This window comes from Acipenser ruthenus, chromosome 6, assembly GCF_902713425.1.
Source record: "Acipenser ruthenus chromosome 6, fAciRut3.2 maternal haplotype, whole genome shotgun sequence".
Lineage (NCBI taxonomy): Eukaryota > Metazoa > Chordata > Actinopteri > Acipenseriformes > Acipenseridae > Acipenser > Acipenser ruthenus.
The window spans coordinates 28,127,254-28,140,370 of NC_081194.1; the positions used below are offsets into that span (position 1 = coordinate 28,127,254).

A 13,117-nucleotide genomic window follows, 5' to 3' on the forward strand; every position below is an offset into this window, starting at 1 on the left:
ATCAGTTCCTGTTTCACAGCTTTCTGGTGCCTGTAATTCTTAGGAAAAATGTGAAGAAAAAACAACAACAACAACAACAAACGAAATGCTAACAAGGCTAATAAACAAGTCAAGCAAAGTCCACACAGCATAAAAAACAAAGATGTAACAATCACTGCTACTGTCATCAACATTGGGTTTATTCATATAGTGTAAGTCTGGGGTGACTTAAGGACAATAACCATAGCTTACAAAACACATTTTTATGCCTCTTTTCCAGATGTTATTTTCATGTTAGTTCACTTCCTGTGCTGCAATTATTAGGACCGCGCCTGAACTTCACAGGCTCACAGTCCTTTTATCTTTGCAAAAGTTGTAGGGTGCCTCTCACTGTTTAAGAAATGTTATCTTGTGCAGTCTGGGCTAAGCGGTTTTGTCTGCTCGATCTGATCAAAATGATTTATTTCCCTAACAAGAGACACCACACATGACCTTAACATAGGTGTAATGTTCTACTTTCGCAATAGCAATGTGGTGCCATCTAGTGGCTATAGTGAAAATGTACCAATGCTGTTAATGTGTGTAACCGGTTGCTTTACATTACAAGGCACCTTGATTGCGGATCGTGAGAGTGGAGAATAAAGCAAGGAAGCTGTGATGCAAACATGTGATTAAAGGCTGGCTCATGGTCTGTACTTACCTGATTAAAACAACACAATTGACTTCGAACCTTCTTGCGCACATGCTCATTAGTGCAAACGATAATATTGCAACTAGATGGCATACATAATGAGAAGTGTTCACATACTGTACGTAACAGGAAGAGTTTTTGATTTGTAAACAAAATGGTCCTTCATTAAATGAGCGCTTGATCTTATTATGGATCACACAAGAAGCCAATCAGGACCATCACATGCACGGCCATGCATATCGTATCGCGACCTGTATATTAGTGTGATATTAGTGTATTAGTACACCCCTAATGGTTTATATATACATTTATATCGTATCTTAATCCTCTTCTCAATGTTCTGCAATTATGCAGAACGGTATTAATGCTCATCTAACAAATCTTGATTTAATAAAATGGTAATATGTATCACTATTAAACTGAAATATATTATTTTTGGAGGTGCTAGGCTAAATTAAAATGATTTTATCTTTAGAAGTTTTACCAGCTCGTATTACTAAGCGAAACGACATGTGTGTTAATGCGTGGTTTGCTGCCTAGCAAAACTATGCCTAACAGAAAAAAAATAAATTGAGTGATTACAATTGTATTTGTTCATCTCTTTTATTTGCGATTGTGTTTTGTCACTACGGGTAGTAGAAACTCCCGTATTTTAATATTAATCATTTGCATTTGGAAGGAGAATTTATTTGGCTAAAATAAAACTACATGGAAACACACTCTACTCGAAAGTACTACCAAAATAGAGTGAGAATAAAGGTGAGACTTATTTTCCTTTTTCCATGGAAATTGCCCCAACTAAACTCCACAGTCTATAAAGTCCAAAACTTGGGCCTTGAGTGCTGTGTGAAGTGTTTCATCATAAGTAAACCTTCCCCATACATGACAAAATGTTACAGTAGGCATCACTTATTAATTAGGGGAGCTACACTGTTTAGTAACCTATTCTTACCTGTGTGTGTTAATTGGAAATGTCACGTGATCTTCAAAGTGTTATTTTTGTGGTTAATAACGACAGTACGGTACTGCACCAACACCTCTGTACTTTCTGTAGTGTGAGTGGAGTGGAAGAAGGTCACATTAACAGATGCTGTCTAAATGGGGTTTACCCTTTAGTAAACTTTCAGACAAATTCATATATTACATGAAGGGGTAGTTTTGAAACTCTGATAGCAAGGGACATATTTTTCAGTTCAACTTTTCATTGCCATTGAGCTCTACAGCTCAATAAATTTAAGATGGCCATCACGTTTCATCATAGAAAGTATTCCAAAACCCAAGGAAAAAAATAAATATCCAAGCACTTATTAACAGTAACCTTTACCTGAAACCCATGTGTTGGTTAAGCTCAGCATGCAAGAAACATTTCTCTAGATTCTGGAAACACCATTTAAAAAGCAATATTTTCTCAAGTTTTACTTCGATAAATATTTTTACTGAAACTTTAACAAAAAAAGTCAGTAGGCAGGTTTTTTTTTGTTTTTCTTTTTAAATACATTTTGAGGGGGCTGAATGAAACTGCCAGTTAAAAGATACAATGGAAACTTCACCTATTATCTATTTAGGAATGCATTGCTGTACAATCATAACAGTAGGGTTAATAATGTAAGCTTCTGCTCACAACCCTAAATAACATACAAGGTGCACACATATAGAGATACGAGGGACAATACACATCCAAAAACACCCCTTATGGGCGGATATCCTTTGATACAATTGGCAACTCAGTACTGAATGACAGAGAGTGGTTTGGTGGGGATTGAGGTGTGATCATGGATTAGGAGAGATCTCTGTTTTCTATTTGTTATCAATGTATCTACCCTACTTCGTGTTCCAGCTGCTTTTCATTTTAATACAATGATGTCGATCCAGACTGGTGTGCAAAACACCTTCATAAGGGTTCTTTTCATCGCCCCAGTGATTCTACTGGGGTTTTTAATTTAAAAAATAAGGGGAGGTCCCATCTGGCTCTAAAGGCACTGCTGCTGGATGGCTACATGAGTCATGCAAGCAATGTTCAAGTCCCACAGGAAGAGCTGCATGGGCTAAGGCCTCCTGCAGGGGAAATACAAGCAAGAACTTTTGATGTTCCAAGGTAAGCATGTTGTCTTTGCTGGACACAACTATGTTCTTAGTGCTCTATAACTGTATACAGTGCATATGCTAGTTTTAAATTGTATTGTGATAATGTGAAGCACATCAGTTATATATTTCCATTATAATAGTTGTGACTACTCGCCATACATTTAGATGTGTACCTTGAATTTGATCATATCTAATTAGGTATTCACATTTAGTAATATTTCCAAATGTACATTTCGTAAACACATAATTAAAGTATAAGAAACATGCAGGTCTTTATTATCCTCCACTGCAAAGAGGATGTATTGGAGGTGGTCCTATCTCCGCCCTTACATATGTATGTTGCACTTCGCAGGTTTCTCCATATATCTGAACAACCATATATATTGTCATTATTATTATTATTATTATTAGTTTATTTAGCAGACACCTTTATCCAAGGCAACTTACAGAGACTAGGGTGTGTGAACTATACATCAGCTGCAGAGTCACTTACAACTACGTCTCACCTGAAAGGTGGAGCACAAGGAGATTAAGTGACTTGTTCAGGGTCACACAATGAGTCAGTGGTTGAGGTGGGATTTGAACTGGGGACCTCCTGGTTACAAGCCCTTTTCTTTAACCACTGGACCACACAGCCACCTAATGTTATGAAACTTGGTATTAATATTATTTAGCACACTTTATTGAGAATATCAGCTGCTGAAGATATGAGCTGTGTGGCTGTACATCCGTCCATCTGTATGTCACACTTAAAACTTGCATATATCTGAACAACTGCTTGTCTATTTGTCATGACATTTGGTATTATATTTGGGAATATAGGGGTGGTCTCTGTTTGTCCGTACATCCATCCTTCTGTATGTCAAATAACTTTTTTGAATATATCTGGAGAGTCACTTATAAAATTGTGATTAAACATTGAATTGCTAACTATTATTCTAGACTATTCTGTACATGCTGTTGCTATGTGTCATGGTCATCAATGTTCATCATCATGATAGCTCTCATTTTTACAGCAGTGGCAGGGGATGTAATTTACTGACATACTTCATACTGTAACTCCCTCTCAGATAAGCAAAGGGTCTCATTCACAAATATTCCAGGTCATCTTAGAGGCACAAGAACCTCACCACAAGACTGTTTCAACTGTACATATTAACTTATATTTTAAGCTCCTAATGGACTGCCTTTGATGAAGAAAAGGAAGTTTAATTCCAGTCTCACTTTTTCTATCCCAGTCATGGCCTTCTGAGGTACCTGTAACCATGGCAGCCTCACTCAGTTCCTCAATTACTTGTGGAGTAAAGAGCTCAAATTAAAAAAAAAAAAAAAAAAAGTTTTACTTCCTAGTTGAAATGCATTTTTTGTGTTGTTTTCCACCCAGAACATTTTATTTGTTCCTAATCTCTCTACAGGAACAACCTTTCCCTAACTAGTAGTACACATACTAGTACCGTCAATGCATTTAACAAGCATACAGGTTAGTCTATTTATAAAATTAATAACTATAAGGACTGAGCAGTGACCGTAACATTGCTGTATATTGCGTTTGAAATTAGCTTTGTGGTTTCAACCCCACATCACAAAATGAAGAACAAGGATACCTGCCAATAACGATCCATTTGTAATTTGTAGAAAGTACATCTAAGGACTACAAGAATGATGGCATTACCCCATCAGGAAAGTAAGAACAATTACCAGTATTACTGCCCTATATTCAAGTTTTAATTGTGATTAGATTTGTTATTATTATTATTCATTTCTTAGCAGACACCCTTATCCAGAGCGACTATACAAGATATCACATTATTTTTACATACAGTGACCCATTTATACAGTTGGGTTTTCACTGGAGCAACCTAGGTAAAGTACCTTGCTCAAGGGTACAGCAGCAGTGCCCCACGCCTGGGATTGATATGTCAACACTGTTGTATGTGGGAATGTGTGTGAGGAGTTACTGCCTTTTTTCACATAGACTCAGGCACTTTCTCTTTTCAAAAGCCCCCTTCTACCTGTCACTGATTGGTCTAAATGGTGAACTGACTTTTGTCATTTTCCTTTCTGACTGAAGACCAATAAACAAGACATTGAGAAGGCATCTGTTAGTCTTTCAACATTTATTTGATTCGTTAAAAAAAGTAAAGCTGTAATGAAACACTCAATCGACACAATAACCTTTTTTTCTCAAAATATTTAATTCAAATACAGATTACAAATCACTGGCCTTGAATCTACTATAGATTACAGTAAGAAAAAAAATAACATTCATTAAATAGTGGCAGTTGATATAATTATTTTGTGGCAGTTGACAGTTTAATACTACCTTTTGAAGTACAGTGAAGCCTACTTATAACAACCACTAGGGTCTAAAAACTCTGGGTAACATGAGATCTATATATTCAGCATGTGAGGCTCATCCCTAGTCACAATAGACAAATGGCCCTTATTTAGGTTTAACTGCACATCATATAACATTTTAGTGAATGCATGATCAAAACAGTGGACAATTTTAAAACTCGCAAACCTGCCTAATCATGGAAGAAAACAAGTAAAACCAGTGAGATTGATATATGTTTAAAGAGTTGTTTAGATCAATAATATAGACCCTCTTTATTTAAAGTAAACATTTAAAATGTAATTATGGCTCATAAACACTGAACATCTGATAAATATTACACAAAGCAGTTACTGCGTCACATTCATACAGAAATAAAACTTAATTTAGAAATACCCAGTGTACCTAGTGCAAACAATCCTCCCACCCCCATCAATAAACCCGACAATAAACACATTATATCTGTTGTATGCAAAGGTGTGAAATATACTTCCTACAGCTCTCAGTAGATGGCAACATCAGCATCATTGCTCTAACAAACTCAGGGCAAGGTAAACCTTACAGCCAATCAAATAAGGCGCTGTTGTTAAGCTCATGAACATACCTCAGATGAAACCACTCAGAATATGCCTATACTTTTTGGTTCTATAAAATTAAATCATTTTAAATGAAGAGGGAACAAAACAAATAAACCTGATTTATTTTATCAGTTATAAACACAAAACATAACTGAAACCACCAGGGACATTGTGTTGAAACATGGAGCACCAATGTACTGTCTTCTTCATAGTAAAATAACTCAATACTATGTGAGAATGTGATGTATATTCAACCGCACAAATTAAGAATAAGCCAGTCATTTTTCAGTTCGAAGTAATGATGATTTTTTTTTCTTGGTAAACTTTACTGTTTTCTTTGGCTTTAAATGACCAAACACCTAGATGGACTGATCAAGCACAAATGCCGATTGAACTCTCAATGCCTAATAAATTATATTTTTGGTATTTTTTAAAGCATGGTTCAAAAGAGAACTTAAACAGCTGCATTTTGGTACAAATAACTTGATATATTTTGCCCATTCAGCAGTGCTATCTAGCTGGAACATAATATGTAAAACATAACAAGGGTTCTGACGGTTCTACAAAAGATCTGGATGCAAAAATGAATGATTATGGAATAGCTGTGGCTTCCAAACCAAGAAACACTTTAAATGTAATGACTTTTGCCACGTTTCCACCTGCTGCTAGGTTAAAAGCAACTTTAAACCAGACTTGCTCAATTTGCAGACTTGCAAATTGATTTAAATTGGCACTCTGTGTGACCCTGTTAGGATTGTGGGCTGGCAGAACTCAATCTCAGCTCGCACTGATGGAAGTTACCTAAGGTTATAAATCTCGTACTGCAGGAAAAAATACATGTAGGCAGAACATGAGGAAGGTGAATATTGAATTATCTTACAAATAGAAATTACACACAAATGTTATACATACAGGTGATCTTTTGACTTTTAACGTCCAGTTGCAGATTGGATTGTAGACTGCAGATGGAACTGGCGGCACCCCAGTTGCAACAAGGAGAGTTTTTTAGAGACTAGTATCATTGTGCAGATGGAAATGTAGCATTTGTGCTGAGGAGGCTGAAACTATCTTCACCTCTTCACTTGAAAAGTTCCTGCATTTGGGTGAAACAAAACAGACAACTTGTCTCTATCTTGGCATTATGACTTCTGGCCGGGGCACAGACATTAAGTTCATGGCACAGTGTATTAACGGACATATTGACTCATGGGATTTTAACACCTCAGTCAAACGCCTCAGCTCGTCGGTTAGCTTCTCCACATCTTTTCTCAGGGAGCAGTTCTCATACTCAAGGCACTTATATTCCTGTGGAAGTGATAACAAAGTCAGACAGTATTATCGCTTCAGATATCTGAACAAGCAGCGATTGGTTACGCTACTAAGAAGGAGAGCCAGGGGCTTGAGTTCCTATATAACTCAGTAAAGAATCCTGTTTTCACTGTCTTATGTAATTTTTGTTTTAAGCATAACTGACTTTGACGCTGTAGAAATTAGAACTGGTCATCACTGATGGTCATTACTATTCCAGAAAGAAGGAAACACCTTGCAAGCACCTTGTCACATCTCATCAGTGCTCAATACTGGCCCTATTGACAGTGTTATGGTGTGTGTGGCGTGACAGTCTAGCTTTTGATATGTGGTGTCCCTTATTTGCATAACTGTGAAGGAGGCCCAGACACAAGTTTCCACACATGGGCCCCAGGAGAGTGAACTGAAAAATATTACTGAAATCACAATGGGGGAAAAAATCACTTACATTTAAAGATGCCCAACCGACCCCATTTTACCTTATGAATTAAAAATGTACATACTGGTACAAGCTAGCCTGATATGTGAGCCTAAATGAACTGCTGACGAGATATTCCTGTGTGTTGCGCAATTCAACTGTGAGGAAATCAGCATTTTCTAACAACGAATGATGACAGCTCAATAATGATAGTTCAAAAACGACAAAACATATTTGGAAGAGAATATACTTTTTTCAAAGTAATGATCTAATTTGTAAGGAAAACATTGAATTCAAGAAGTAAGGAATAATCTGATGAAATAGTGTACATTTCTTAAAGAATGTTGGTGGTCTTGCCTTATATTGTGCTTTATTGAAGATGCTAGTTCAGTTTTCAATGGAGACTACATGATATGTACCTCGTGGAGTTTGTCTGCTTTCTGCGTTTGCTTTTTGCGACTTCTCTGTGCAGCTACTCTGTTCTTCTCTCTTCTCTTTAACCTTTTATCATCGTCCTCGATGCTCTAAGGTAAAAACAGTTCAATGAAAAACATAAAGAGAGCATTCTTGCTTTTCAGTTAAATGTACTGTTCACTTCGTTAACACTTGAGATGTGATGCTGCCTTAGTTCTGAAATGTATTTGTACCTAGCTGCATTAGGTCTGAGAAAGAACTATAATTTAAATGTGTCCTTGTTGTGCCAAGTACCCAATGAAGTAGAAGAGTTCAGGGCAGTCAGTCGTTAATGATTCCATGCTGGGGATCTATATCCTGGGGTGGAAATAGTTGAGGTGGTCGTATCAACTTATGTTCGGGTAGTATGGAAGTTTGTTTATTTGTCACACTTAAGAGTGCTGCATATATCTTGAGAACAGTTTGTCCAATTGAGATGAAAATGACATTTATTAGTGCAGGTTATTAATATTATCAGAATATGGGGCTATATGGAGGCTGTCTGTCTGCACAACTCTCTGACTGTATTTCACACGTACATTCTTACATGTATTGATCTGAGAATTGGTTATCCGGTTATACGAAAACTTGATATATTCTTAAGTTAGTGTAAGTACCAGAATCTGAATGTTCATCTGTTCAATTGTGAAGAAACTTTTTTTTAGTTATTGAGAGTATCATAAATATTCTGCTGGTACTAGATATAATACCAGGTATTTGTATTTTTCATCACTGTGTTTCATTGCATGTACTTAAAAACGGAAGCATTTGTCTGGTATGCTTTTAAGTCCAAAACGAAACAGCAGCAGTGTATTCCAATTCCCTAGCTTTCAGGTATTAAATACTGCAACAATGCAGTTATTCAGGTATTAAATACTGCAACAATGCAGTTTCTGACTTTGTCTATCCAAAGTTTATTACCTTTAAACCTTTTCCTGCATTTATTTTTGCAAGACAATTATATTACAGTTGCAGTCTAGTAGCACAATGTCACTGTTGTTTGGGCTAATTTGTTGCAATTTCGCTTTTTTGTGATACACGTTTTGATTCTCTTGCACAGCATAACAAATGCTCTGTCAAAGACAATGTTCTTTTAACATTGAGATATTTGATTAAATAAACCATTTGCATAACTTAATGCAGTAAAAACATCCCCATAAATAAACAGTTAAACACATTGAAAGCGATACATTTCACACCACTAACAACATTTAATGTACTAATGAAGTGGCATGGCTTTGAAAAGCAACTGGAAACTTAGAAATGTGTCCTATTTATTTTAGCATGTATTTGTTTACATTACCTCACACTCGTGGAGCAAGTCGTTTTCTTTTAAAAAGTCGTTTTCAGACATTCCAGACACCGTAGGACAGAACAGCACATGGACCCAGGTTACTGGTATTTTGCAGATAAAATACAATGATTTGGGAACCCTAATGAAAGAAACACGCACTGGGTTATTCTTGTGCTTACAGTATTAATACCATATAGTATCTCTGCTAAATATAGAATATCCACAGCAAGCTACCAGGGTGTTCTTTCCATTCTGCGCCGTTTATCAGTGAGGCAAGCTGAACTCTCGAGTGGTTTCACTTTTTACAGTCTAACCGCATTCTTGTAATGGCCTGAAATTTCTTTTAAGTCACGTGCTCTGGGAACTTGGTTAATTGCAGTGAACAGTTTATGGGACCCAAATACCCTAGTGTTTTCTGTGTACAACGACTTACAATTATGATCGTTATTTGTAATTTTTTTCCTAGTTTGCAGATAGTAGTAGTCATAGTAGATTTACAAAAATAAAAAACTTTATTTTAACATTTATTTCAAATACAACTCAAATGATCACAGGTTTCGGTTGCTTCCTGGTGATCTCTCACTGTGCTTCAGGTCAGTTTTACTCCAGTAGTCAGCAATCACACCCTATCACCCACAGGAAGTGATTAGGCACCAGGTATCAGCACGTCAACTTTTTATTTATAGTAAATGACAAGGTTTTTCTTTGCAACTGTGTGCAGTATTAAAGTTGTTAAATGTAATGTAATATTTTAAACCTTGGTTATCACTGGAGTTTAGTACTGTACATGACTGTAAAAGTATTTTTGTCATTTGCATCAATTTACCCTAGTGCCTAGAGGGTTAATATATATATATATATATATATATATATATATATATATATATATATATATATATATATATATATATATATATATTGTAGCGATGGGGCGACTGTCAAAGACTGATGTGGACTGGGGGGGGGGGGGGGGAGCAAGGGATAAACACATAGTTAGATGCCTTGTATTGTGTAGTGTATTAGTGAGGTGCCGACTGTGTACAGCTGGGATTGGGTGACAGTATAGTTAGCTGGGGATTGGTGGGCTAGCATGCTAATTAGGGGAAACCTTAGTTTTTCCCCTCTAGCTCTGCATCTACTCCAAAGTTGATCCTGTAGGCGGTACGGTGATTCACTGTCTCCGAAGCGGCACTTCAGAGCCTCTACCAGGGCGGGGTAACTCGCTCTCTCTTCTGGCCCGAGGTCCAGCAACACCTCTGCTGTAGCGCCTCCCAGGGACTGAGGGAGGCAGGAAGTCTTCTTGCGCTGGGACCAGGAATAATCTTCAGCCACTAACTCAAACTGTGTCAACAAAGACATGACAACGTTGTACCAAGGAAGCTTCTGGACCGATCCATGCAAAGGGGCAGGTGGTTGGGCAAGCAAGACAGGGTGTGGACCATCTCCCTCCATCTGTAACTGCAGCCTGGATTCCCTTCCTCCTTGCAGGGGGAGTGTCTTGTTGCTGTACGTCCCCCCTCTCTCTCTCTCTCTCTCTCTCTCTCTCTCTCTCTCTCTCTCTCTCTCTCTCTCTCTCTCTCTCTCTCTCTCTCTCTCTCTTCTCTCTCTCTCTCTCTCTCTCTCTCTCTCTCTCTCTCTCTCTCTCTCTCTCTCAGTGCTCTCCAGTGCTTGATCTTTCTCTGCATGACGTAATGGTTGCTCTGCGTCTGCAGCGGCAGTGTTCTCCATCAGCAGGCTGGCTTCCCTTGTAGCTGTCATTTGCAGGAGTTCTCTTCCGTGTGAGCTTTCCAAATCGCTCTTAATCGGCCTGCTGGGGAAGGTTCCTCTCCGCTATGACAGTGAAGCGCTGCAGGGTAGACAGCAAGAGAATCCCCGGCTCCAGCGTGATGTTTGCTCGGGGCAGTGCTCTGCTGCCTTGCTGCCCATCTCTCTAACTCTCAGTCTGGCTATCAGGCAGCATTGTCGAGTCGATTTCCCTGCTCTGTGCTTCCTCATAGAGCTCTTCTGTTCAATCTGCTGCGTCTTCTCTTCGCCAATCCAGAGTGCTTTAATTATTGACGTTGCCTTCAGCCAACCCATAGCCCACTCTCTGCTACCGACGGGCACTCCGAGCTGGGGCGACTCGTCCCCCGGGTGGGTTCCCTCTGTCTCTGCTGGATCCATTTCCCAATCCCGCTTGTCTGATCTGACACCAATGTAGCGCTGAGAGTGCTGTGGGTTCCAAGCAGGAGGTTGGTTCAGCAGCGGTGGTGGTGAGATAATTAGGCAGACAAAGCTTGAGGTTGAAAGGCACTTAAAAGTACTGTTTGTTGTTCTTTTATGAACACTCGAGCAGCGGCACTGTTCACCCAAAATATAGCCCAACCGGGCTCGCTCATTGGCCAACTAAGGTTTCCCATAATTAGCATGCTAGCCTGCAATCACCAACTACCTATACTCCCACCTAATCCCAGCTGTACACAGTCGGCGCCCACGTACCAATCATACCCACTGGACATCGCTGTAGGGGGGCATGAGACCGCCCCGCAGGACCCTTGTGGGCAGCACACTGGTCACATCTGTGGCAATGTTCTTCAACATCCCTCCGACATCGGCTCCAGTAGTAACTCTGCCGCTGGTGTTGTAGTGTCTTGTTCACTCCAAAGTACCCCACCCCAGGGGCCCCATGGACTGCCCACAGGATCTCCGACTGTAGGGCTTCAGGCACCACCAGCTGCCACCTTGTCTCTCCTGATGCTGGTGTCATCCAGCGTCTCTGCAGCACTCCTTCCTGAAGTGCCACGCTGTCCCATTGTGACCAGACCCCCTTGGTGACTTCAGAATGAGCGGCGACATCCTCCCAGACCGGCCGCCGGTTTTCCGCCAGCCGCTGGAAGACCTGTGCTAGGTTCAGGTCTTCCTCCTGCTGCGCTCGCCACTCTGATGCAGGCACAACACGGATCTCCCCACACTCCCTCGTCTGTCCAACACCCTCTGCTCGGGCTTCCGTGGTACAGACCCTCCGACCCCCCCTTGCACCTCTGCCTTCTGCTCCCTCTTCAAGCAGTAGGTGTAGTCGTCTAGCAAGCAGGGGTCAGTCCGCAGAAGCATGGTCAGTCCGCAGAAGAAGTGCCTCCCACACAGGTAGGGCCAGAACTGTTTGACCTGTTTGCTGAGGGAGTGGCTGTAATACGCAACCACATGTTCTCCATCTGGCCACTTCTGGGAGAGCACTGCGCCGAGACCTCGGTCGCTGGCATCCATGTCTAGCACAAAGGAGAAATCTGTCCGTGGCAACATAAGAACAGGTGCCTGGGTCAGTGCTTCCTTCAGAGTGGTGAAAGTTTCTTCACATGCCTCATCCTAGTCAAAGGGCTGGCTCTTCTTCATGAGTTGGTGGAGAGGGGATGTGATATGACCGAAGCAGGGAATGAAGCGACGGTAATAGGAGGCAAGCCTAATAAACCCTTGCAGTTGGCGATGTTCGCCCTAATATAACCCAACCGGGCTCGGTCATTGGCCAACTAAGGCTTCCCCTAATTAGCATGCTAGCCCGCCAATCCCAAACTAACTATACTCCCACCCAATCCCAGCTGTACAGTCGGCAGCCACGCACCAATCATACCTCACTAATACACTACACATTACAAGGAATCTAACTATGTATTGTAAGAAATTGGTCATTAAAAACTCATAAAATGTGGAAAAGACAATGTAAACAAACGGGCTGGTAAACAAAGTGTTAAATAACATAAAATGTTTGGGATTAAAACTGACGGGTAAAGGTATTAAAATGAAAATGATAAACTTGTGTTAATGAAGGGAGCTTAAAAACAAATACATCTGGTCTAAAAGTACTAAAAATAACAGATGTTTTATGTGTGGATGGTACACGAAGTGATTAAGATCATGTGAAGGTTACTGGAGTCGGGCTTGGGTCCAGGTCGAATTAATTGTCCAATTTAATGCTTTGTCAATTGTTTAACAACGTAATTGA

At 39.8% G+C, this 13,117-nt stretch overlaps 1 protein-coding gene across 1 annotated transcript; it reads right to left on the reverse strand.

Annotated features, from left to right (window-relative positions):
- Positions 1–4,580: 4,580 nt before the first annotated feature.
- On the reverse strand, positions 4,581–9,441 carry batf3 (basic leucine zipper transcription factor, ATF-like 3). Its single transcript, XM_034017537.3, has 3 exons — positions 9,151–9,441; positions 7,814–7,918; positions 4,581–6,973 (listed from the first exon to the last, which is right to left on the reverse strand). Exons 1-3 carry the CDS (start codon positions 9,199–9,201, stop codon positions 6,797–6,799), a joined length of 333 nt encoding a protein of 110 aa, XP_033873428.1. The 5' UTR covers positions 9,202–9,441; the 3' UTR covers positions 4,581–6,796.
- Positions 9,442–13,117: the final 3,676 nt, after the last annotated feature.